At 45.1% G+C, this 25,225-nt stretch overlaps 1 protein-coding gene across 7 annotated transcripts; it reads left to right on the top strand.

The window, feature by feature from the left end:
- The first annotated feature begins 373 nt into the window (after positions 1 to 373).
- SLC35C1 (solute carrier family 35 member C1) lies at positions 374 to 24,790 on the top strand. 7 transcript variants are annotated; one of them, XM_081835835.1, is made up of 4 exons: positions 374 to 493; positions 1,196 to 1,374; positions 20,387 to 20,943; positions 23,041 to 24,790. In XM_081835835.1, exons 3-4 carry the CDS (start codon positions 20,418 to 20,420, stop codon positions 23,598 to 23,600), a joined length of 1,086 nt encoding a protein of 361 aa, XP_081691961.1. In that variant the 5' UTR covers positions 374 to 493; positions 1,196 to 1,374; positions 20,387 to 20,417; the 3' UTR covers positions 23,601 to 24,790. The 7 variants fall into 7 exon arrangements, with proteins under 7 accessions (XP_081691961.1, XP_081691962.1, XP_081691960.1 ...); XM_081835836.1 differs by having other exon boundaries at positions 438 to 545; XM_081835834.1 differs by lacking the exon at positions 374 to 493 and adding an exon at positions 605 to 915.
- Positions 24,791 to 25,225: the final 435 nt, after the last annotated feature.

Here is a 25,225-nt window from a genome sequence, read left to right as displayed (position 1 = left end):
CCTCCCAGGGCTCATTTGGAAGGAGGGGCGGGATATAGATTTAATAAATATCTAACTAAGTAAATAATAAAATAGAACAAGTGGGACCTGCAGTCCAGGCAAGGGATTTTTCCTTGTCATCTCAAACCCCCCTCCCTTCCAGGATACTTTCTATAGACTGCTAGGGGTTTGGAGCAGGCAAATTCTACAGTTTTCTTCCCTCGCCCCCATCTCCTATCCTGAAGTGACGCCAACGTTTTCTGTGAAAAATTGGCAGCCCTTGTGAGGAGGCCATTTGGTGCTTTGTTTTAAAATCCTTTTAATTTACAAGTATGCATACTTAGGACGCACCCCCACTGCCAAAGTTTTTAAGGAACCACTACCTTATTTTTTTTGGGGGGGGGTCCTCCATTTTGCTTCCAAACTGATAGGCAATCACCCTCCCAAGTTTGCTATTTAGAAGGAACGACAGGGGAAAGAGCAGGCGCTCCGGAGCCTCCCTAATCTAATCTAGGCAGGAGGCAGAACATTTACTCCCATTGCTGCTGATAGTAAAGGATTGCCAGGTAACCACAAGTCTCCGTTCTAAACACACTCCAAGTGTGTTTGTGGCACTCTAAGTGACTCTGTGCCGGCGCTTGCAGCAAATCACTTTGCTCAGCCTCTTGCTGGCTCTGCATACCCTTTATGCTACCCTGCCTCCAAAAACTCTCAGAGCCGCAGAGGCTGTGGGGAATCATTTCATCCGAGGGAAACTGAAATGAAATCATCAGGGGACACTGATAACAGGCCAGGAAGCCTGTTATAGGCCTCATAAATAAAAGCCGGTAGAGGCTGCAGGCACTGTAAGGCTTTATAGGCCCATAAAGCACCCCAGGCTGCCACTGAGGCTGGAGGGGAGGGGTGGGAAATCTAATTTCACAGGATTTAAAGCAGGTGAGAGAGATATAAATGTGTGTTTTTAATAGTAATTAATGCCACTATTCAGGAACACTTAGGCCCCAGGTTTTCGAGAGCTTCCAAGGGCTTGGGTGATAAATCATGAGGCAGCAACCTGCCCACAGAACTCGAACTCGGGTTTTTTTTTGCTTGCTGTCTTGCTTGGCATAGAATGCACTTCCTTTGGGATGGTTCTCAGCATGATTCTGCGTTTAATGGGAGGCAGGACACTCACCTCTCATATTGGCTGTCTCTCCTCTTTTTTTTATCATTTTAGGAATACCTGCTGGTCACTTTTGCTGCAGCCTCTTGTACAGCAAAGGAAATTAAGTGGCAAAGAAAATGTCTCCTGGGTGAAAGATTGCAAGGTTCCCTAAACAAAGCCTATTATTACCTTCTCTTCCATCTCAGCTTTCCTGAACTACTCCTGTCTGTGCCAGCAAAGGGGTGGACAAGGTAAGAACAGACTTGCAGACAGAAACAACACAGGTGCAGATTATACAAAGATGTTTTCCATTTATCTTGTTTTGTGTTTGGATCATCATATCTGATGACTTGTGCAACTAAGAAACTGACCATTCCCAAATAGTCATTGATCAATCTGATTTTACCGAAACTAATTCACATGGTCCTTTGAGTCTGTAGTGGCAACTTTAGTTTTTGCCATCCTATTAGTGACTCTGTGCTCCCTGCCTCTGGCAGAGCTGGGGGTAGTGAATCTTCTAGCCCTTTTATCCCAAACTTCCCTGTTCTATCCCTATCATGATCTACCCCAGGGCCGGCCCACCCATGAGGCAAAGAGAAGTGACTGACTCGGGTGACAGGGTTCCGGTGTCAATCTTCCTTTCCCCACCTTGCTTCTGATGCTCTCCTCTCAAACGTTCTTTCCTGGCAGGGAGGGGGGGCACCATCTTGAGGTCCACCTTAGGTGTCAAACTTTCTTGGATCGGCCCTAATCTACCCTCATCTCATCTTCCTTCTAATTACCGTATTTTTTGCTCTATAAGACTCACTTTTTCCCCTCCTAAAAAGTAAGGGGAAATGTGTTTGCGTCTTATGGAGTGAATGCAGGCTGCGCAGCTATCCCAGAAGCCAGAACAGCAAGAGGGATTGCTGCTTTCACTGCGCAGCGATCCCTCTTGCTGTTCTGGCTTCTGAGACTCAGAATATTTTTTTTCTTGTTTTCCTCCTCCAAAAACTAGGTGCGTCTTGTGGTCTGGTGCGTCTTATAGAGCGAAAAATACGGTACTCTGTTCCCTTCTCTGTTCTCCAAACCTGGTTTCACACATTTCCATCACCATCCTGGCTATAGATTACTGATTATTCTGAAGACTAAATAGCAGCATCTCTGCCAGTGATAAAGAAAGCAGAATAGGTGGGTGGTGATGGAAAGTAGTTCAAATTAAACAGTGACACTTGTAACAAAACATGGCAGCGTGGAGTGCTCCTGTTCAGGGGCCCAGCCAGCCTCTAACATGCTGTTTTTCCAAGATATTCCATTCCAATCACCTCCCATCCTCTTAGGGATGGGCAACTTCAGTTTCTCATTTTCCCAGTCTTAAATTCAGTCTGCAATAAATAAATAAAAAGTCCTTGTGAAAACTCATCAGCATTTTAATGTGACATTCTGCCAATGTGCCACGTTTTTGTATGCAGTTGTACCTAATACACCCATTTTTGCAAAACAATGTTACAGGTCCATTCTTAACCTGAAACTGTTCTTAACCTGAAGCACCACTTTAGCTAATGGGGCCTCCCGCTGCTGCCAGAGCACAATTTATGTTCTCATCCTGAAGCAAAGTTCTTAACCTGAGGTACTATTTCTGGGTTAGCGGATGTAACCTGAAGCGTATGTAACCCAAGGTACCACTGTATATGCATTTTTGTACACAAAATTGGGAGAAGTGCAAATTTCAAAGGATGGTGTTTCAGTTCATGTATTTTTTTCATAAAGTGTAGATTAGGAAAATTCACTTTTTAAATCTGAAGTGAACATGAATTCTACCTCATCCCTGCTATTGTCCTCTTTGACAACCTGATCCATGCCTGTCTCTGTACAGTATCTTTCAGGGGTGTTGTTTTTCATCACTAAAGCATGGCTCCCCTCTGGAATTTGTTTCCTGAAGCCAGACCTTCTTCAAAGTCGTGCAACTTGTATGCAGACTTGTATCAGTTTTCAGATGTGCCACATAAACTACCAGGTACATTTGCTTAAAATCAGCAATGAATCCCTGTAAGCTCCTGACATAATTTGGCCCGTGTCCTACCAGATTGAAAATGAGTTCCTTTCCCATGCATAGAATGCTGCAAAAGGGGCTTTGATAGCTCAGGTTCAACCTCAATAATCGCCATGATTAGAAATATGAAAATACAATAGGAGCAGATGCAATCACAGTTTTCAGGGCATGATTGTATTTTCCCCCTTTTATCATTATTTAAATTTCACATAATAGTGTTTATTCAGCCACAATGCTCTTCATGATGAGAAATAAAATACTCAAAAGCTGGAAGAATGCATAATTGGACAACTGTGACTGACTGAGTGAGTAACTGTTTGTGTTTTAAACAAGGAAAGCAGCCATGGAGGAGGATGGTTGAAACTGGGAGCCAGAGCCATGCACAAGAGTAGCCCAACCATCTTGCAGAGGCAAGGGAATGATTTGAATACTGGAACGTTATTAGGGAGCTAGTGTCTTGATATGTTATATGGTGCTAAATAAAGTGGCATAGTTTGGCTCCATAGCAAATTAAAGTGAGCATGTGCTGTGTGGACGTGCCTTCTGGTTCAAATTCCTACATAGCTGGGGACTTTGGCATCTCACTGTCCCACCCTAAATTCCTCAACAATAATAACCTATATTTTAAGGTTATTATGAGGCCATGAGATGATTATGAACAAAAAGGAGATCAAATTAATGAAGTGCACTCAATGATAGCTTCCACCTCTGATATTAATCTGGAGGGCTGAATCCCATACCTCCTACTGCGTAGTTCTTGCAGTGCACATATATTGATTTTTGTAGTCGTTTTCCTCCTCCTCCTCTTCTTCTTCTTCTTCTTCTTCTTCTTCTTCTTCTTCTTCTTCTTCTTCTTCTTTGTTCCATGAGTATTATACAAACAGCCCATATTGATATTTGCGGGTCACCTGTTTTGATGATAAAATAATGAAACTCAGTAAATAAATAATAATGTCAGTGGTACACAGTGCTCTCAAATAGGAGAAACGCCACAAGGGATGGAACACACTGAATCCAGATCTCTGACAAATCTATATCACCAGCTACACATTGTGCCCGAGGGGATGCAGACTGAAACTATAGAGGCCCACATCTGTCACAGGATCTGTTGCGACTGGTTCAGTGACATCTTTGACACAGGATGTAGAACTCCTTCAGAAATTATACATCTACTGAACTGTCTAATGGCTGTTTGTTAGCAATGGCTCGTTGGTGGTTATGCCCCCTGTCCACAAGTGCATATGTTGATGGCAACAACACAGTGCCATAGGAATGAGGTTTGGCTGGATGTCCTCTTGGGATCCCTTCAAACCCTATGATTATATAGCAGGATCTGTTACAGTACTAATGCTGTGACCTCTCCATCTTATGCTCAGCCAGTCTATATGCGTGAATAAGCCTTGTATCACAGACAATGCCTCCATTTCCAAGCATTGCCATTTCAAGAAAACTATACCCAAGGTATGTGCTGGCATCCCTGAAATCTCTCACTGCTCAGTGACTGAGGTGCATGTAGGTAACAGTATATTTATCCCCAGCAGCACTTCCCATTAGTAATATTTAGAAACTCTGCACTGTGCAACTGCTTCCTCCTACAGTTGTGGTCTTAGCAGCTTCACCAAGATCCTTGAGAAATTAGAACTGTATAAGAAAACTTTTAATCCTTTATATTCTTCATTCTTCATTACACTTCTGAAAGGTTTGAGCTGATTCCCTGCCTCTAACAGTCATTTTTTTTGGGGGGGGGGTGTTTATATTCGTATGATGATCTAGGTGTATACCTTAGAAATGTAAAACCATTCATCAAGGAGACAGAACTGGCTATGGTTCCGTTTTAAGAGTTCTTTTGGTTACAAACTGAGGTTTGTTGCTGCATAAATGTATGAAATGGTCATTGGATCAATGAGAAGCTTCCGCTTGTACACCTGCTATGTAGTTTTCCGATAGCAGGCACTTTGGTGCCCTCCAGTGTCGCTGTCTGACTATAGCAGCATGTTTTGTTCTCCAGAAATCACCACACAGGACTGAATGTCAGTTGTATATAGCACTTTTATTGCAAGACGTGTATAATGAATATCATCATTCCAGTCAGTATTCTGCATGTTATTGGTCCTAGCTGGTAGAACCTAAAAGTGAAACCTAAAAGGCTTATTCAGTGGTCACCAAGGTGACACCTGTGGGTGCCATTGTTCCCACCAGTACCTCTTATGGCACCTATGAAAGGTCTCAGTCGCCACCATGGGCTCCTTCTGGAGGAAGGGTGGTATACAAATTCAATAAATAACTATATCCTGAAAAATCCATGGTGCACATGAGACAGTTTGCGCTTCCCTGCTGAGGTCCTGCTTGGCCTCTTATGTTGAAAATGCTCTGTCAGACATGCCCAAGTTTTGCTGGATGCCAGGACTGAAGCCCACCCTCATTTCCATTCAGAAAAAAGCATCTCTTTGTGAGTAACCATAGTGGTGGCTAAAATAGGTGCCTTTTTCCCCACTGATGGGAGACTGATGAGCAGTAGGCCCACACCTTTTAGTGGTGCTACCTGTGTTTTTCCCAGTAGTGATGTATGGAAGTGAGAGCTGGACCATAAAGAAGGCTGATCGCCAAAGAATTGATGCTTTTGAATTATGGTGCTGGAGGAGACTCTTGAGAGTCTCATGGATTGCAAGAAGATCAACCCTATCCATTCTTAAGGAAATCAGCCTTGAGTGCTCACTGGAAAGACAGATCCTGAAGCTGAGGCGCCAATACTTTGGCCACCTCATGAGAAGAGAAGACTCCCTGGAAAAGACCCTGATGTTGGGAAAGATTGAGGGCACAAGGAGAAGGGGACGACAGAGGACGAGATGGTTGGACAGTGTTCTCGAAGCTACAAACATGAGTCTGACCAAACTGTGGGAGGCAGTGGAAGACAGGAGTGCCTGGCGTGCTCTGGTCCATGGGGTCACGAAGAGTCGGGCACGACTAAATGACTAAACAACAGCAACCTGTGTTTCTGCTCTTTTAGATGTAGCACCCATTTTGTGTTATTCTATACCAGCCATGGTAGCCATTCTGTGACCCTTGTCAATGGCCCTTTCTCAAAACTCCAAATGTGCCCACTGACCCCAAAAGGATGGGAAATCCTGTTTTATACACTGTATATTAGACAGGAGTGGAGGGAGATGCTAGAGATTGTCAAATGGGTACTGAGGAAGGCATAGGGGAAAGACAGCAATGGAGGTACAGCCATGTGGCTCCAGAAATGCTTTCATGAAGAGCTGGGTTTGAAGGCAGAAATGGAGTTGGCTTGGTGAATGGAGAAGAGAAGGCTGCTGTCATTGTATATGTGGCAAACTGATTCTGAAAGGAAGCAGTCAAGGCCTTCTATCCAATGTATGGTTGGATGACCATGGCTCAGGGTGCTTTAGTTGAGATTTAGTTGACTCCCTCAGGGTCCCTTCCAACTCTACAATTCTATGATTCTATTATTCTACTTTTGTTACATTGTGGTTATGTGTTTTTTTCATGCTCCTGTTCTTACTTAGAGGAGCAATTCCTCCCTAGAGCTCTTGTAAAAGTTTGACAACAGCTGCCTTCCTGGGACTAATGTCAGGTACCTTGTCCGCAACGTTATAGGGCTAGTGCAATTTCTTCAGCTTGATGGCTACAGCTTGTGTAGGTCTGCACCAGGGACTTCTCGAGAGTGGCATCCTCCCTGTGGAAGGCCCTCCCTTCAGATGTCAAGGGGACAAAGAATTACACAACTTTTATAAGGCATCTTAAGGCAGCTCTTTATTGGGAGGTTTTTAACTATTGATGTTTATATTATGTTTTTAGATATGCTGTAAGCTGTCCAGAGTGGCAGGGGAAACCCAGCCAGATGGGCGGGGTGTAAATAATAAAATTATTATTATCATTATTAATACACAAATCCCAGCTGTACCAACAACAAGGTCCTGCAGGAAGGTGATGCCCTCACTAACAAGCTTAGCCACAATATCTAACATAGCATCTACACACATCTAGTTCTTTTATTGATATAGAATGTAGAGGTAATGGGAAAGTACGCTATTCAATAGGGAAACATTTAAGATATGTAGATAAAGATAGGCATTCTCAGCAGGCTTCAACAATGTTTTCATTGTTCTGCCTTGCATTTCAGCCTGCATTAGGCACTCAGTTGTTCGTATCAGGGCTATTTATCGCAATTGCTCATAAATATCGGACAAAATGCACTATGAAATGAATGTCCTCCAACACTTTTGATAAATTGCTCATGGATGCACAAGTATTGCAAACTGGGGATTGGCTGGCACCCTAAACTTCTTTTAAAAGTTTCTTGCTAGCTGCTGTAACAAATTAAAATAAAGCAAACAATACTGTGCAAGAAAGATGTTTGAGTTCCATTACACATTTTTAGGGGCAATTGACACAGACCATTTTGCTGATGCACAGCTCAGTCATGCTCATTTCTACACCAAAGTAAATGTGGAGAGACACTGGGCCAAGAATGCAAGTTGCATGGATCCATGCAAAATTCAGGGTACGGTAGCCAGTGTGTGCCCAGCAAAGTTCACCTATACTAGGAGTTCCCAAACTGGTCCACAAACTTCAGTCAGGTGGTTTATGGCATGTTTGTGGATTTGCAGTTGAAAACGGAAAGCTGTACATCCACTGTATTAAATAGTCATCTTTATTTTTAATTGTGTGTCAATTTGTTCTTTTATTTCTTATACTGTATTTTATTGTACTATGATTTGAATAAGAAATAAAAGAAATCAGTACGAAATACAATTAAAAACCATACTGCATCTAGCTCAGTGCATTACAACTGCTATAACCAGCATTAAAATCAATTAAGTGGTCTACCAAGACCCACAGTGATTTTCAAGTGGTCAGTGCGGGGAAAGTAGGATCAACTGACCTATACTACACTGCTGCAGTATAGATACAATCTGAGTGTGCAGTGTATCTTTAAAGCACATTCAAAGCACATTCTTTCCCTTAGAGAATACTGGGCACTGCAGCTTGTTAAGGTCTTCTTGGAATTCCAACTCTGCAGGGGGTAAATTACAGTGCCTACAATCCTTTGAAGGAAAGAATGAGCTTTGAATGGGCTTTAAAGTTCTAATGTGTACGCAACCCTATCTTTTCAGCAGTATAAATGCACAGATATAGTAAATGTGGGCTAACGTTCAAGCAAGAGAATGGTGAAATAACCCACTACTAGACGCTGCGTCATAGGTTCCCCACTCCCCCCCCCAAAAAAAATCACATTTGTGACAAAACAGTTTACTTATAGTACCTGACCTTAAGCTTGCTGAAGAAAAGGAAATAAATGGTATAAGATGGACAGAGTATAGTATGCCAGGCAGAGTTGTGGTACCCAGTGGGACAGGGACATGTGTCATCATCACCTAGTTTGAAACATAAAACCAGAGGTTCTTGCATGTTTTGAATTTCCATGTTTGTGTACCTTCTCATGTTTTATTTGATTTATGGAAACCTTGCCTCTGCCAAAGTGCAAAGCACTTTATATACCTGGTTAAGGCACTGTAAGCATACAAAACTGAACATGGTAAACATCCATCCCACTTACCTGGCCACTTGTCTGAAAGAAATCTTGGCAAGACTGTAGCAGAGAATTGTGCAGGAAACAAGCTGTCGGGGTGGGGTGGGGGGAACAGAGAAGATTAAGATACAATGGGACTTTGCATTCTCTAACCTCTGCACTTACATTATGCTAATGAAGGGAAAGGACAATGAAGGGAATTAAATGAAAGATGTGAAAGCAATATCCAACTAGAATGCTATTGTAAGGAACATGGTATTTCTATGAAAGAGAGAAGGCTAGAATGCACTGTTAAAATGCAAACAGATTCATGCCTCCTGCCCACCCACCCGCCCGTCCTAAGCATTTGTTCCAGAGGATCCGTTTGTGAAATTAATGTGACATGTTTCTAGCAGCATACTGTTGGAATGAGAGACTACAGTGGTTAAGAGGGTGCGGTATAAGCCGGTCCCAAACATTAAAGGTGGGGTGGAGAAACGTTTCGTGGACCTCTAGGGCCAATAAGAAGTAGACCAGACCGCCAAGCCCCAAAATGCATTTTTATGTAAATTATGTAAATTAATTTCCCTGTATGGTATGTCTAGGTCTTAGAATCATAGAATTGTAGAGTTGGAAAAGAACCTAAGGGTCATCTAGTCCAACCTCCTGCAATGCAGAAATCTCAACCAAAGCATCAGCAGCAGATGGCCATCCAACCCCTGCTTAAAACCTTTCAATGAAGGAGAGTCCACCACCTTCCAAGGGAGTCAGTTCCACTGTCAAACAGAAGGTTCTTTCGGCCCTCCCCTCCGGAGCAGGAGGAAACAAGTTTGCTCCATCTTCCACGTGACAATGCTCTTTAGATATTGGAAGATGGCTACCCTGTCTCCCCTCAGTCTCCTCTTATTCAGGCTAAACACTTCACCGCATGTAATGCTCTGAAGGAAAATGTAATGAAAATGATATATAGATGGTACATGACCCCAGTTAAACTTGCCAAAATATACCATTCGTCTGATAATAAATGTTGGAAATGTAAAGAAAATGAAGGAACATTCTTTCACCTCTGGTGGACATGCCCTAGGGTGAAGGCCTTCTGGGAAATGATATATAATGAGCTGAAAAAGGTATTTAAGTATACCTTCACTAAGAAACCAGAGGCCTTCCTTCTGGGTATTGTCGGCCAGAAGGTGTTAAAGAAGGACCGAACATTCTTTATGTATGCAACAACGGCAGCAAGGATACTCATCGCAAAAAAATGGAAAACTCAAGATCTACCCACACTGGAAGAGTGGCAGATGCAGCTGATGGACTATATGCAACTGGCCGAGATGACTGGCAGAATCCGAGACCTGGGAGAAGAGAAAATGGAGGAAGACTGGAAGAAATTTAAGATGTATCTACAAAAACATTGTAATTTGGTTGAATGTTAAGAAGGATGCTAGATTATAAAAAATTGGCCACCACTAAATTAGATTTAAATTTGATGATAAGTGAGACTAAAGAAAATATAAAATTTTTTTGGAAGAATTGCTAGATCATATTTGAATGAGTGGATATGAGATTGTAAACAAGTTGATAATTTGTTTGGAAAAAAAACTTTTAATGATGTAAATGGGAGCGGGAGACGTGAGAGAGTCCAAAGAAGTGATGAAACTATGTTTGTGACAGAAGTAAGATTGTTTATTATTTGTGCATTTATATTTAAAAAACTTTAATAAATATTTATATATATAAAAAAAAATATTCAGGCTAAACATACCCAACGCCCTCAAGCGTTCCCCATAAGGCTTGGTTTCCAGATCCTTGATCATCTTGGTTGCCCTCCTCTGAACATGTTCCAGCTTGTTAGGTGGGCAAGTGACACAGCACAGCATAGCCCCATGAACCCTCTGTGCCCGTCTGCCTGGCACTACCAGCGGTGTGGGTTGGGCTTGCGCAGTGGGTTTTGTTTACCCTCCATGCCCAGCCCCTGGTCCCGCCTGGTGCATGTGAGCCCACACACAGTGGGTGCCAGTGAAGGACACAATGCTACTGAGCATTGAGAAGAGTCAATAATGCAGCAGTATAGGAGAGCATTTCTGAAGCAGGAGGAGGAGGTGTAATAATACACATGGAATGTGTATACGCTTGTTGCTGAATACAGCCACTGTAAAAGACCATTCTGGAGGGTGGCCTCATTCTAGATAGGTACACAGAAGGAGTAAAGTGGGGTGACACTACTGGCATTTAAACAACAACAACATACGGATCAGAAACCGGCATGTGTATGAGGCAGGGATGTGGGCCTTCAAAGCTACAAAAGAGTTTCCATCTCAATAGCAAGAACAGATCTGAGCCAAAGATGGAGCTGTTTGGCATTATGGAATGCATATTGTTTTATAACATATATTTGCAAGCTGTGCTGCTTTGTTCTTACAGATGGTGACACCAGTCTGGAACAGCATAACACATTACATATGCATTGTTTTCTTTTGTGCTGCTAAAAGTCACCGTTCCTGCTATGCTTGCCTGCCCTGCTGATTTCATGTAAATGGATGATCTTTGGTTAAGAGACTAGATGGCTCTGCCTGGATTAATCCATACTACTCTGCCTACTGTGGTGTATGGAATTGTTCTGTTATAATAAAAGGGTTGGTGCAAGATGGTTGCAAAATCCTGGATGTGTGCACTGAAGTAAGTCAAAATCTCCAGGCCTGATTCCCTATAAGCATTCTTCAGTCTGTTTGGGGGTTTTGGCTTTTGCAATTCTATTTGCTTTCGTGTCTAAATAAGTAGACTTAGTAGACTAAATAAGTAGCCTAGTAGACCATTTCCCAGCCTGGTACCCTAAATATGATTTAGACTACAACTCCCATCAGCCATGCTGGTTGGGACTGATGGGAGTTGTAGTCCAAAGCATCTGCAGGGCTTCGGGTTAGGAAAGGCTGCATTACTGCAAGACATATGACCTCTGCTGTACGAGCCTTACACGTTCCTCTTGCCTATGAAACCTGCTACTTTGGTGACAAAAGAAGCTGAGCAAAATCCACGCTCCTCCAGCAGTTTATATCTTTCTACTAACCACTTCCTACAGGACGGCTGCCCTCTATGTCACCACTTACCCTTATATGTGGGTAGTAATATCATTATCAGATAGCACTTTCATGCCCCTAGTAGAGATACAGCAGCACCAACCACACAAAGTTAAAGCCCTTTTACTTACATTGTTTAACCAGGTATGTGCCTGGACGGAGTGCAGCTCAGGTGAAAAACTCTGCCTCTTGGTGAGCTTGTGACCTGGTTATACATATAAACAGCAGACTTATAGGTCCTGTATATTTTTGAGCAGACTATTTGGTGTTGCTGGGAATGATCTCTACAGCTTATACCTGCAGCGCCACTGAATAGACAAGGCCCTTATTTATTCGCAATGCCACATGCAGAACACGAAGTTGGTGGAACTGCACCATGTGGTGCCAGGAGTTATGTCTCCTCCAGCATCAATTACCATCTTGTGACCTCTGTAACTGAGAAGGTAACTGTTCCATGTCAGGATGACCTCTTGTGCTATACAGTGGTGCCCCGCAAGACGAACGCCTCCCAAGATGGAAAACCCGCTAGACGAAAGGGCTTTCCGTTTTGGAGGCGCTTCGCAAAACAAATTTCCCTATGGGCTTGCTTCGCAAGACGAAAATGTCTTGCGAGTTCCTGCGGGGTTTTTTTCCCTTTTCCCCCCTTTTTCCTAAGCCCTAAGCCGCTTATCAGCTGATCCGCTAAAAGCCGCTAAACCGCTAATAGCACTAATCCGCTAAGCTGTCAATGGGCTTGCTTCGCAAGACGAAAAAACCGCTATACGAAGAGCCTCACGGAATGGATTAATTTCGTCTTGCGAGGCACCACTGTATTCACTAACCACCGTGCTCCATAGTAAATTGTGCTGTTAATTTACTCTCAAGTCCATCTAACTGTTGTGTGCTGTTCAGACATGTCAAACACTGTGACTTCCTCACAAGAGATATCAATATGTGGCATAATCGAAACTTCCATTTAAAAATGATATTTTTATAGTGATTGTCAGGGAACTGACATCAGAGAGAAAAGCGGAGGCAGGGCTCCAGAGCGATGCCGGAGAGGTAACCAGTCGGGGGGAAGGAATTCAGCGTGACACCAATAGAGAGGAGAGGGAGATGGAGGAATCGGTGTCAGGGCTCCGAGACCCTTCAACCGAGACCAGCGGAGAGAGCGCTGGCACGCCCTTGCCGTCCCCTTACCTGCGCAGACGCGTTCCGCGCAGGGAACATAGGCGGAGACTTGGGGTCAAACAGCTTTTATGATGGAAGAGATTCAAGAAACGCCCACTGACGGATTCTGCAAGTGACTAACAGGTCACAGAGGGCGAGCTCTAACCCTTAACATGGTTGAGCAAACGATCTAACTGAAGTGGAGGCAGTTTACACACGAGTAACCCACCCATAACCATCACAGTTATCATAGTGAACAGCAAACTGTCCATGTGTGTGTGTGTGTGTGTTGCCTGATTCTGGAAGAAAAATAAAAGGAGACTAAAAAGGATAAGAAGCAAAAGGGAGAATCATCATCACCTCCTTAGAAGAAAAGATGATACATAAAATATATGTAAAATATATAAAATAAAACAAATGAATGCACTGTGCAAGAGATCACGCCCAATCTGTCTCACTTCCTTTGCTGCCGTGAGCTCTGCTGCCAGTCATCAAGGTCCCGGAGGCAAGGGATTTGAACTGCAAGCTAAATTGGATATAAAGAACATGAAGCCCTCCAAATGTCTCTGCCCCATCATCCCTGACCGTTGGCCATGCTGCCTGGGGCTGATGAGAGTCTCACCACATCTGGAGGGCTACAGGTTTTGCCATCCATGCTATAAATTACAACAGAGGTCCTTGCTATCCCTGCTTATTATATATCTTGGGGGGGGGGGTGCTATTTGTAAGCAAACAGAGGTATATTTTGAGTAGAACAGGATCTAGATAAGTAGAAGGGACATGTGTTCATAATAAAAAATTATAATCTATGGAATTCATTAATACCAGATGTGGTGATATTGTTGATTTGCTGCTGCTGTTTTTCTTTTTTAAAAAGTTTAGACAAATATATGAAGAAGTGCTTCAATAGCCATCAGGAACCATAGATAAGTGGAACCTCCAAACTCAGAGATTCGATGTGGAGGGGAAAATAAACAAATAGGGAGTGGCCTCCTATCTTTACATCCTACCCTACTTGCAAGCTTCCCAGAGGAATCTGGCTTTCCACAGCTGGAGGCAGAATGCTGGGTTAGGCAAGGTGGGGAACCCCAGGTCCCAGAGCCTCTGTCCAGCCTTTGGGACTCTTCTCAGGCCACACCCCTCTCTGGTCCAGATCTACATCCTTGCTTAGCTGGTTTTTTGCTAATGTGGAATGTGTCACTGAACTGTGATCATGCCTCTTGTTTGTCTGAGTAGAGAAATGTGTGTGGGAGGGTGACACGTCTGGAATGCAGCCTGCTGCATGAGTCACATCTATTGCTCCATCCACTTTTTGCATCTGGCCCTGGCCTCTGGATTGTGGCCCATGAGGGAATGTCGCCCTGGGGCCAAAAAAGATTCCTTATCCCATCCCGAGCGAGGTGGACCCATGGCATAATGCAGAAGGGCTAACATGCATTCGTAAGACAACGGTATATCAGAAATTCCAGCCCTGCAAATAAGAGCTCAGTTTACACTATGCTGCACTCGTGATCCTACTTTCCTTGACTCAAGCTGCAATCCTGTGCTCATTTTTCTTGGAATAAGGAATGCAGTGGTGTTACCTCCAAGTGAGTGCATGCAGAACCAGGCTGCCACTCTTCTGAAACTTTCCCCCACCTCCTCTCCCTCCATCCTCAAATCTTCAGTGTGGTGTAGTGGTTAAGAGCGGTAGTCTCGTAATCTGGGGAACCGGGTTCGCGTCTCCGCTCCTCCACATGCAGCTGCTGGGTGACCTTGGGCCAGTCACACTTCTTTGGAGTCTCTCAGCCTCACTCACCTCACAGAGTGTTTGTTGTGGGGGAGGAAGGGAAAGGGGAATGTTAGCCGCTTTGAGACTCCTTCGGGTAGTGATAAAGCGGGATGTCAAATCCAAACTCTTCTTCTTCTTCTTCACACTGGCACTTACATCCTTTTCTGCGTAGGACATAGATGCACTGAAGAGATAGAAGGAGACGGGGAAATGTTTCAGTTAGCCGAACTGTGTCAATGTGTGTTCCTTGCTGGGGAAGGTCATTAGGGATTTGGAGTTTGGTGTCATCCACAGGCAGATGATACCCAGCTCGCTCTCCTTTCCATCTTTTTCTAAGGTCCTGAACTGATGCCTGGAGATGGCAATCGACTGGATGTGGGCAAACAAAATGAAGTACAATCCAGACAAGACAAAGATGCTCAATGTCAGTAGAGCATCAGCCTAATTCTCCATGAACTGATCTTTTAAAGGCATCCAAGTTGGTAGCCATCGCTGCCTTCTGCGAGGATTAACCAGTGCATACTTGGGAGTTCATCTGGATTCAACCTTGACACTAAATGCCCAGGTATTGACTGCGACCAAGAGTGCCTTTGCTCAATGGAGACCAGTGTGCCAACCGTACCATTCCTGGAGAACTCATACCTGGCCATGGTGACATGTACCAAGCCAGAGTCACATCATGTCTGGAGTATTGCAATGCATTCTACACAGGCCTGCCTTTGACAAGTACCCAGGTTGGCCCAGAATGTGTTGGTCAGATTTTTAAGGGGTTGCATATGGGGAGCATATGGTTCTGTTACTGAAATAGCTGCACTGCCTTCCCATTTATTTCTTAGCACACTTCAAAGTGCTGGCGATGACCTATAAAAGCCCTAAATGATTTAGGACTGCCTTCGCCCTGTTGAGACTGCCTGGCTACTGAGATCATATTTAAGTTTTTGCATTACTACTGTATTTCTGGATTTTGATTATGTAAGCCACCTTGAGAGCTGCACTCAGAAAGGCAGTCAATAAATACTTCAACTAAATAAAATATTCCGAGGCACTTCTACGTGTCTCCATCTTCCCTGTGATATGCTTGGTTGGAACCAGGGAGACCCGGTCCTCTTCAACCAGGCCTTTGGCTGACTAATATTCTATGGCCATTTAAAGGTGCTTGTGGGAGGTGAAGTTATTGTTTTGGTTCTAACTATTTATTTGTGCTTTTATCCTGTATTTTTATCTTGTGAACCACCCTGATATCGTCAGATGAAGGGCAGTATATAAATTAAATAAATAAATAAATAAAAATACTGAGAAGAAACTCCCAGTGAATTTAGCGAGATTTGTATCCAAACAGGTGTGCTTAGAATTGTAGCCTTAGGCTAACTTCCGACAGGAGAAAAAAAACATAACAAATAAATGTGTGTGTGCTTTCCACCAGCAGGGGGCAGCATGTGGCAAGCACCACAACTGCAGCCAGCTCTAAAATGCCTTTGTCAATGGCAGATATTTATTAGAATTCTGAAGTTAATAGCCTATCTGAAACCCATGAACCCATGATGGTAGTGCAGTATATCTTAAGGATATAGATAACCAAAGGTTCAACTAGTCCATGAAAGACATGATCAGAATACCGTATATTGTAAAAGTCAATAATGTATTTAAAAGCATGCAAGGGATTAGATGGATAAATAAATGAATGAAAGCACTGAACCATTAACAGCCATTAGCTTTGGTGGCTAGGAAGATGCAGCCATGGTGTGCATGTATCCAACTAGTAATCTGAACGGACTTGCCAAGTAATAAGGAAGTAAGTAGTAAGCTTCCGGTTTGCCACTGCTTGCTCACTTGCCAGTTTGCTCACTTACTGTCACGTACAATCTATCCTGTTTAAGGGTTGAAAATGGGGACTATGAATGTGAACACAGAATTGTGGCAACATTGCTATACAGTGGTATCTCTGGTTATGAACTTAATTTATTCCGGAAGTCTGTTCTTAACCCAAAACCGTTCTTAACCTGAGGTACCACTTTAGCTAATGGGGCCTCCCACTGCTGCCGTGCCACCGCCACGTGATTTCTGTTTTCATCCTGGGGCAAAGTTATTACCATAATAAAGGACAAAAGTGGAAAGGACCTAACAGAAGCAGAAGACATCAAGAAGAGGTGGCAAGAATACACAGAGGAATTATACCAGAAAGATATGGATGGCTCGTACACCCCAGGTAGTGTGGTTGCTGACCTTGAGCCAGATATCCTGGAGAGTGAAGTCAAATGGGCCTTAGAAAGCACTGCAAATAACAAGGCCAGTGGAAGTGATGATATTCCAGCTGAACTATTTAAAATTTTAAAAGATGATGCTGTTATGGTGCTACACTCAATATGCCAGCAAGTTTGGAAAACTCAACAGTGGCCAGAGGATTGAAGAAGATCAGTCTACATCCCAATCCCAAAGAAGGGCAGTGCCAAAGAATGCTCCAACTACCGCACAATTGCACTCATTTCACATGCTAGCAAGGTTATGCTTAAAATTCTAAAAGACAGGCTTAAGCAGTATGTGGACCAAGAATTCCCAGAAGTGCAAGCTGGATTTTCAAGGGGCAGAGGAACCAGAGACCAAATTGCAAACATGTGCTGGATTATGGAGAAAACTAGAGAGTTCCAGAAAGACATCTACTTCTGCTTCATTGACTATGCAAAAGCCTTTGACTGTGTTGACCACAGCAAACTATGGCACGTTCTTAAAGAAATGGGAGTGCCTGATCACCTCATCTGTCTCCTGAGAAACCTCTATGTGGGACAAGAAGCTACAGTTAGAACTGGATATGGAACAACTGATTGGTTCAAAATTGGGAAAGGAGTATGACAAGGCTGTATATTGTCTCCCTGCTTATTTAACTTATATGCAGAATTCATCATGCGAAAGGCTGGGCTGGATGAATCCCAAGCCAGAATTAAGATTGCCAGAAGAAATATCAACAACCTCAGATATGCAGATGACACAACCTTGATGGCAGAAAGTGAGGAGGAATTAAGGAACCTTTTAATGAGGCTGAAAGAGAAGAGTGCAAAATATGGTCTGAAGCTCAACATAAAAAAAACTAAGATCATGGCCACTGGTCCCATCACCTCCTGGCAAACAGAAGGGGAAGAAATGGAGGCAGTGAGAGATTTTACTTTCTTGGGCTCCATGATCACTGCAGATGGTGACAGCAGTCACAAAATTAAAAGACGCCTGCTTCTTGGGAGAAAAGCAATGACAAACCTAGACAGCATCTTAAAAAGCATAGACATCACCTTGCCAACAAAGGCCTGTATAGTTAAAGCTATGGTTTTCCCAGTAGTGATGTACGGAAGTGAGAGCTGGACCATAAAGAAGGTTGATCGCCGAAGAATTGATGCTTTTGAATTATGGTGCTGGAGGAGACTCTTGAGAGTCCCATGGACTGCAAGAAGATCAAACCTCTCCATTCTTAAGGAAATCAGCCCTGAGTGCTCACTGGAAGGACAGATCCTGAAGCTGGGGCACCAATACTTTGGCCACCTCATGAGAAGAGAAGACTCCCTGGAAAAGACCCTGATGTTGGGAAAGATTGAGGGCACAAGGAGAAGGGGACAACAGAGGACGAGATGGTTGGACAGTGTTCTCGAAGCTACCAGCATGAGTTTGACCAAACTGTGGGAGGCCGTGGAAGACAGGAGTGCCTAGCGTGCTCTGGTCCATGGGCTCACAAAGAGTCGGACACGACTAAACGACTAAACAACAACAATACTACTTCCGGGTTAGCGGAGTTTGTAACCCGAAATGTTTGTAACCTGAGGTACCAGGTTGTAGTATGCTGGAGGCTGAGATGTTGGTTAACTGTTACACTGGTTTGCAGGGGTGCCAACTTGAATAAAATATGGGGGGGGCAGGTAAGCCCCACCGTGCATGATTGATCACATCACAGAGTATGCACACCATTTGAATGGCAATGTCCATTAACTTTGGTATTTTATTAGGAGGGGGTAAAGGGATGAAAGGTGGGATATAACTGTACTAAATGAAAATAAGTTGAATTAAACAATAGCAGCTGAAAGAGAGAGGGGAGAAGCAAGGTTACAAAACATAATTTCTAGCAGAGCTCATGCTGTCTTTGAAGGCTGCTAGAGAAATTCAGCATGTGGACCCTTTCCAGGTGGGGTTGCAGTGATGGAAAAAGCTGTAGCTGCTGGTTTTCCTGCCTGCATAGCCAAAATATTGTTGGTGCCACATGAGCATTTTTCATTGATGGGTGGTACCAAAAGCTAGATAAGGAAGCAAGCAAACATCTGATCCAGGAAGTACAGGTTGTTGTTGCAAGAAGGCAGAAGAGCTGCTTGCTGCTTAAGTGAGAGGTGAGTGAAGGGCTGTCTGGGGAGTGGGTGTTTAATAGCTGCTGTGCCCTCCCCCCCCCCCCATACACAGTCTCCCCTCCTTGTCAGAGGGAGGTGGCAGAGGTGCCACTCAAAGCAGGGAAGCAAGTGCTAGTTGCAAGGAGCAGCAATCAGCTGTGATTCCTACATTGCAAGGGGTTGAGCTAGACGACCCTCAGGGTCACTTCCAATTCTACAATTGTATGTTGCCATTGGGTGCAATTCTCATGGCTGCATCGCTCTAGACAGCACAAGTGGAACGTCCTAGCTGCAGCACCGCCCAGGAAGACAGAGAGAAGAGGGAAATGAGAGGGTCAAGAGGAGCAAATAGGCATGGACACAGGAAGATACCCAGACCATTACTCTGTATGGTCCACACCAGGGTGGGGAACCTGTGGCCTTCACGACCTTGCATGATCCCTGAACACTGGCCATGGTGGCTGGGGCTACTGGGAATTATAGTTCAGCAACATCGGGTGGGCCACCGGTTCTCCACCGGGAGATGCAACTGAGTGCCCTTCTGCACTCAAGGCAACTGGTCCAAGAGCTGCGGCTCTTCTCAAACTCCCTCCTCTGTCCGTTTGCCATGCGGGAGCCTTGGCCGTAGCACCGTCCGAAGGGGGTCCTAACCGCTGTCGACCGGGAGGCACCGAGTCGAGGCAGCCTTGGGCAGGCGAGCAGCGGCGAGGTTGCAAAGAGCTGCTGGCCCGAGCTCTCTCTCCCCGTGCTTGGAATCGGGCCCACGGGCGGGGGAAGCGGGATCGGGAAGGCGTATCAAAGGGACATTGGCCCGCGCGGAAGGTGCCACCGGCGTCGCTCGGATGTTTCCCGATCTTGCGACAGGCGCCATCGCGACACGTCAGCTGCCTCGGTAAATCCGGAGCGCTCGGCGCCTTTAAGCCGGGGCCGGCCCCTCGCAGGCGGAGCCGAGCTCGGGGACTGGTGGGCTCCAGCAGAGAGGAAGTGAGCGAACGGGCGTCCCCTTCCCGGCTCCGGGGGTGAGCGCAACCTTTACCTAGGAAGGCCGGAGCCCTGCGCGTTGCTTGGAGGCGTGTCCCATTGATCGATTGCAATGGGTCCTCTTTGCAAGTAAAGTACGCTTAAGACGGCTGCCTGCCTTGCCTTTTCTCGCCGGCGCCGCCAGATCCTTTCAGCGATCCCCGAGATTGCCCCGCGGCTTCCTGCTCTCAGCGCGGGGATCTCGTCCATGAACCTGCCGGCGCTGCCCTTTGCTGGCTGCGGGGCCGTCGGGGCGCGAGTGGCCGCGGGCACCTCTTCCTCGTTCCTCCCTTGAGCTTCTTCCCCCCCTTCTTTTCCGCCATGAACAGGGTGCAGCTGAAGCGCTCGGCGATCCTCAAGATGGCCCTCAGCGGATCCTCGGACCCGCTGCTCCAGCAGCAGCACCCGGAGGGGGAGGACGGCGGCGGCGGCGGCAAGCAGCCTCCGTTCGTAATCCGGGCGCTGCGCATCGCCACGGTGGTCTCCCTCTACTGGTTCATCTCCATCACCATGGTGTTCCTCAACAAGTACCTGTTGGGCAGCCCTTCGCTGCGCTTCGAAGCGCCGCTCTTCGTCACCTTCTACCAGTGCCTTGTCACCGTCCTCATCTGCAAGGTCCTGAGCCTCGTGGCCTCCTGCTGCCCGGCGGGCGTCGTGGACTTCCCCTCCATCCGCATGGACCTCAAGGTGTCCCGCAGCGTCCTGCCCCTCTCGGTGGTCTTCATCGGCATGATCACCTTCAACAACCTGTGCCTCAAGTTCGTCGACGTGGCCTTCTACAACGTGGGGCGCTCCCTCACCACCGTCTTCAATGTGCTTCTCTCCTACCTGCTCCTGAAGCAGACCACTTCTCTGTACGCCCTGCTGGCCTGCGGGGTCATCATAGGTGAGTAGGGTCTAATGGTATGGCAGAGAAGCAACTTGGGGTGGTATGTTCTAGTAAGGTGGAATTTGCAAATGGAGAAGTGGGGGAAATAGAACAATTTTGGAGTGGGGGAAACTGGTTTCCTCCCCACCCCCAAAGTGGAAGAAACCCCAGGGTTTCCCCCGTTTTCTCCCAAACCAGCAGGGGAAAACTGGGTTCATGTTCCTAACTTCTCCCATTCCCTCCCTGCCCCCCAAGCCTTTACTTCTCTACAAATAACTGTGTCCAGTGCCTTTTGAGCCTATGCACTCTCACTTAGAAGCCCCCTTGAATCCCACTGGGATTTAATCCAAGAAAACAGGCCTAGAATTGCAGCCTTAGGGCAAGGATGGACAGAAGAGTCTATGGATGATTTGCAGTATGGTTTCTAACTTTCAGTTGTTTATCAATAGCAACTGAGGCCTGCCTTGGAAGTTTTGCTGCCTGAAAGACAATATGCCCCCCCGCCCCCAATTCGCTTCTCGGTCAGACCACATGCAGAAGTTTAATAGACTGGTAGTTGAATCTTGTTTCAATACTGGGATAGCATTCTCCACTACTCCTCTCAGCAGCAGTCTAGTGTGGGGCTGCAGAGCAGGTGGTGTGGTGTCCTCTATAACACACAGAGAGAGAAACTTGTTTAATACCTTTAGGACTAACTTTTTTGGAGCTTTTTGTTGTTGTTATTTTGTTTAAAAATAAAGCTTTCATAAGTGACAATCTAATTTGTCAGGTGCTGTCTTAGAACTGGGGAAGGTAAGGCAGAAAAGTCTGCTGAAAGTTGACCAGAAGGAAATATTCTGTAGTTCTTAAAGGAACAGTAATGAAGATCAATTCTTCATGGCGTGCAAAGGAACCATAGCCTTTGTTAAGACCTTAAGTTTCCGAATGAACTCCTGTTCGTCCCTGTGCATTCCATGATCACTCATGGGTCCCTTAGTGCTTTGTTCTTTATCTGATTTGTTACTGTGCCTAAAAAGGATAGGCCCTTTTGTTCAATGCAAACTGCTGTTGGACAATGTGGCATTAAGTACATCACAGGTGTAAGTGGCATGGGTATGATGGATGGTACTATTGGTTTCACTCACAGTATTACTTGTAAGGATTAGAGGGAACACTTGATGTTTAGGTCTGTTACAAGCTGAGAGATGCTTGCCTATTCTAATCTGGTAGGTAGTAATAGCATGTAAATTTCTAATCTCCATTAGTGATGGGGGTGATCATACAGTACTTATGGAAGATACATGCATACGTTTCAGTGGCTTGCACATAAACTTTTATTTTTCCACATAAAACTTTTAAGCTCTTATATTTATACAGAAAAACTTAGCAACATATGGTCACCGTCTGAGGAAAGAATTGGTAAGAAGTTGACTTGAGCTGAGTGAGGGAATACTGAGCAAAGATGTTGGTGTCAAAGCTAGAAGCTTGAGCAATTTCAGAGCTTATTATTTCTCTACAATTACCATTTCTTGCCCCACAAGTCCCATCTCCTCTTCCCACTACAAAGGTATTTATTTGTTCAAAAATATTATATGTCTTAATATAATAAAAATATCTAAGTGGCTTACATAAAAACACAACAACACTCAATAACATTTCCTAGAAACAAAATAAAAACGAAACACAATTGCCTCTCCCAAATAAAATTGAAGAGTTTAGAAAACAGAATTAAAAATCAAGAGTCAGAGCCCAATAAGAATCAGAATTACAGTAAGGGAGGGCAGCTGATTGAGCCAGCCCTAAAGATATTTAGCAGCAAAATGCTTACTCAAATGCAATATTGTGTTGAAATTTTGGACTTTCCATTAAAGTTTTAGAAACAAAAACACATTTCCTTGTAATCAGTGCTCTGTGGGAGTTCCCAGTTCTCCTTTTCAATGATCCCCAGAAGAATCAGGACAGTCTTGATGTGCCTCCACAAATCTCCAAAGATAAACAACACTAAGGGAGTAGAAACTGCTCTCCCCTCCTGAGTTGTCAAAGTCTCGCATCTTAAGGATTAAGTTGCTAATTCTGAGGCTCTTCTTGTGCTTTTCTTGCCTGGCCAGTATGTCACCAGTCTTCTTTGCTTCGCAGGCGGCTTCTGGCTCGGTATAGACCAGGAGGGAGCTGAAGGCACATTGTCCTGGGCTGGCATAGTTTTCGGAATCCTGGCCAGCCTCTGCGTCTCGCTCAATGCCATTTACACTAAAAAAGTGCTGCCTGCTGTGGATAGCAGCATCTGGCGCCTGACGTTCTATAACAACATCAATGCCTGTATCTTGTTCCTGCCGCTCATGTTGTTCTCTGGTGAGTTCCATACACTCTACTACTTTGATAAACTGGGGAGCCTCAACTTCTGGGGCATGATGACTCTGAGCGGGGTGTTTGGCTTCGCTATCGGCTATGTGACAGGACTTCAGATCAAATTTACCAGCCCGCTCACTCACAATGTCTCCGGGACTGCGAAAGCATGTGCTCAGACCGTGCTTGCCGTCGGCTATTACGAAGAAACCAAGAGCTTCCTATGGTGGACTAGTAACATGATGGTTCTCGGGGGCTCCTTTGCTTACACCTGGGTGAAAGGGCTGGAGATGAAGAAGGTGCAGGAGGAAACTATTCCCAAAGCAAACGAGAAAAATGAGACTGGTGTCTAAACTCGCCCCAGGCTGTACCTTCACTGTCTGCACTTGCAGCCTGAGTGCATAGATTCAGTGGAGCTTGGCTGAGGAGAGAGCCAGGGCTTGGCGTCTGCAAGGCTGGGAAATCCTGTGGCTGCAAATATGTGGGAGGTGGAAATTGGCGGGCGAACCAGATTCCTCCACAGATACAGTTTGCTGTGGTAATCGTGGTCAAGGGGGGATTTTCACAATTGGTTTTCTATCACGGAGGTGACAAGGGTTGGTGGTGGGGCTGGGGAGCTCAGATAAGGGACTTGTGGTCAGTCAAGTTGCTCCTGAAAAAATGGCTACTATCACTACTAGCTACTTGCCTTTGTGCGCCTTGCTTTTCCCTTGGTAAAAGGAAGGTGTGTGTGTTCTGTTAAAGGACCAATGGAAGAAGACTTGAAAGGAATAAGAGTAGAGGGATTCTGCCTATGTTTGTCCCAAGGGGAGTGGGCTTTCTGTGAAGGTGCATCTCTACATTGTCTTCCCACACAATGCAATCTGGTGTGCTTGCTGAAGGACTAACCTCTTGGTCATTAACCCCTTTTGCCCCCGTGGGGCAAATATGCACCAAGAAATAAGAGGGCACCGCCTTCCAACGGTGAGTGGAAATACCCCCAAGACACCAAAGAATATGCATTTGGGTTTAGTGAGGGTTGCGGAGGATTTCGAACAGCGCCATTTGTTCATCAAGTTCATTTCTAAGTGGAGTGTCATTGGGCCTCAGGGCTGACTCACGAGAAGGGGAGTTGAGCCTAAGGAGTTTTGAAAAGTGGTGGTCTGGCCTTCCCACAATTCCTTGAGAAATTCCAGCTCTTAACTGAGTAGCGGTCATGGTAGACCCGACTCGTCTCCCCAGGATCACTGATAAAAGAAAGTATGTCAGTGGCCGGCCTGACCTGCATTTAATGGGCTCTGAAGAAACTAAAATGGCAGCATGCCCACTGCTCTTCAGAGAGATAGGATTTAATGATACGTATGCACTCCTTTACTGAGTGACCCTCCCATGGGCCCCAAGAGCCCACGTCTCATTGGAATGTTTCACACATTTGCCTTGTTGCCTTTTTCTCATGTCTGTGCCCCCCCCCAATCTTCTATGATTTTGTATTGGGAAACGAATCTTCCACTGTGGAACTTTGATTGTTACACTTATTTAATAAAAGTATGGTTTACCATTATTATTTTGAGTGGCTTGACTGCTTCCTGGACAATGGTAAGGTGAATGGGATAAAAAGTGAAAGGAGGCCACGGATGGCTCCAAGCAGAGGATTTCATGTAAACTAAACCCTAGGCTTTTTTTTTCTTTTTCAAGTCTTAACTCACTTCTAGCCTACTGGTGCTAGCATATGTTATCTCAAGGATCGTGAAAGTGACCCCTTGCTGCTGGCACCAGTTTCTCCTTGCCCAAAATCTGCAGTGCAGGAGAGACTGTTTGCTCTTCCTGTTCAGCTCCTGCTTGAACCAGCACTGCCTCTCCTATACTGAACACACATCCTTTAAACATGCCCATATTTCATTGGATGCCAGAGAATTGATGCAAAGAGCTTCTCTCAGTGCCCAAGTGTGGTGGTGTCCGAATTAATTGGAGGAGGGGAAATGCCTGCACTTGTGTTTTT

Source organism: Podarcis erhardii, assembly GCF_964252035.2.
Source record: "Podarcis erhardii genome assembly, chromosome: 1".
Classification (NCBI taxonomy): domain Eukaryota; kingdom Metazoa; phylum Chordata; class Lepidosauria; order Squamata; family Lacertidae; genus Podarcis; species Podarcis erhardii.
Note: the sequence above shows the minus strand (reverse complement) of the source record. Positions and strands in the feature narration are given on the sequence as shown.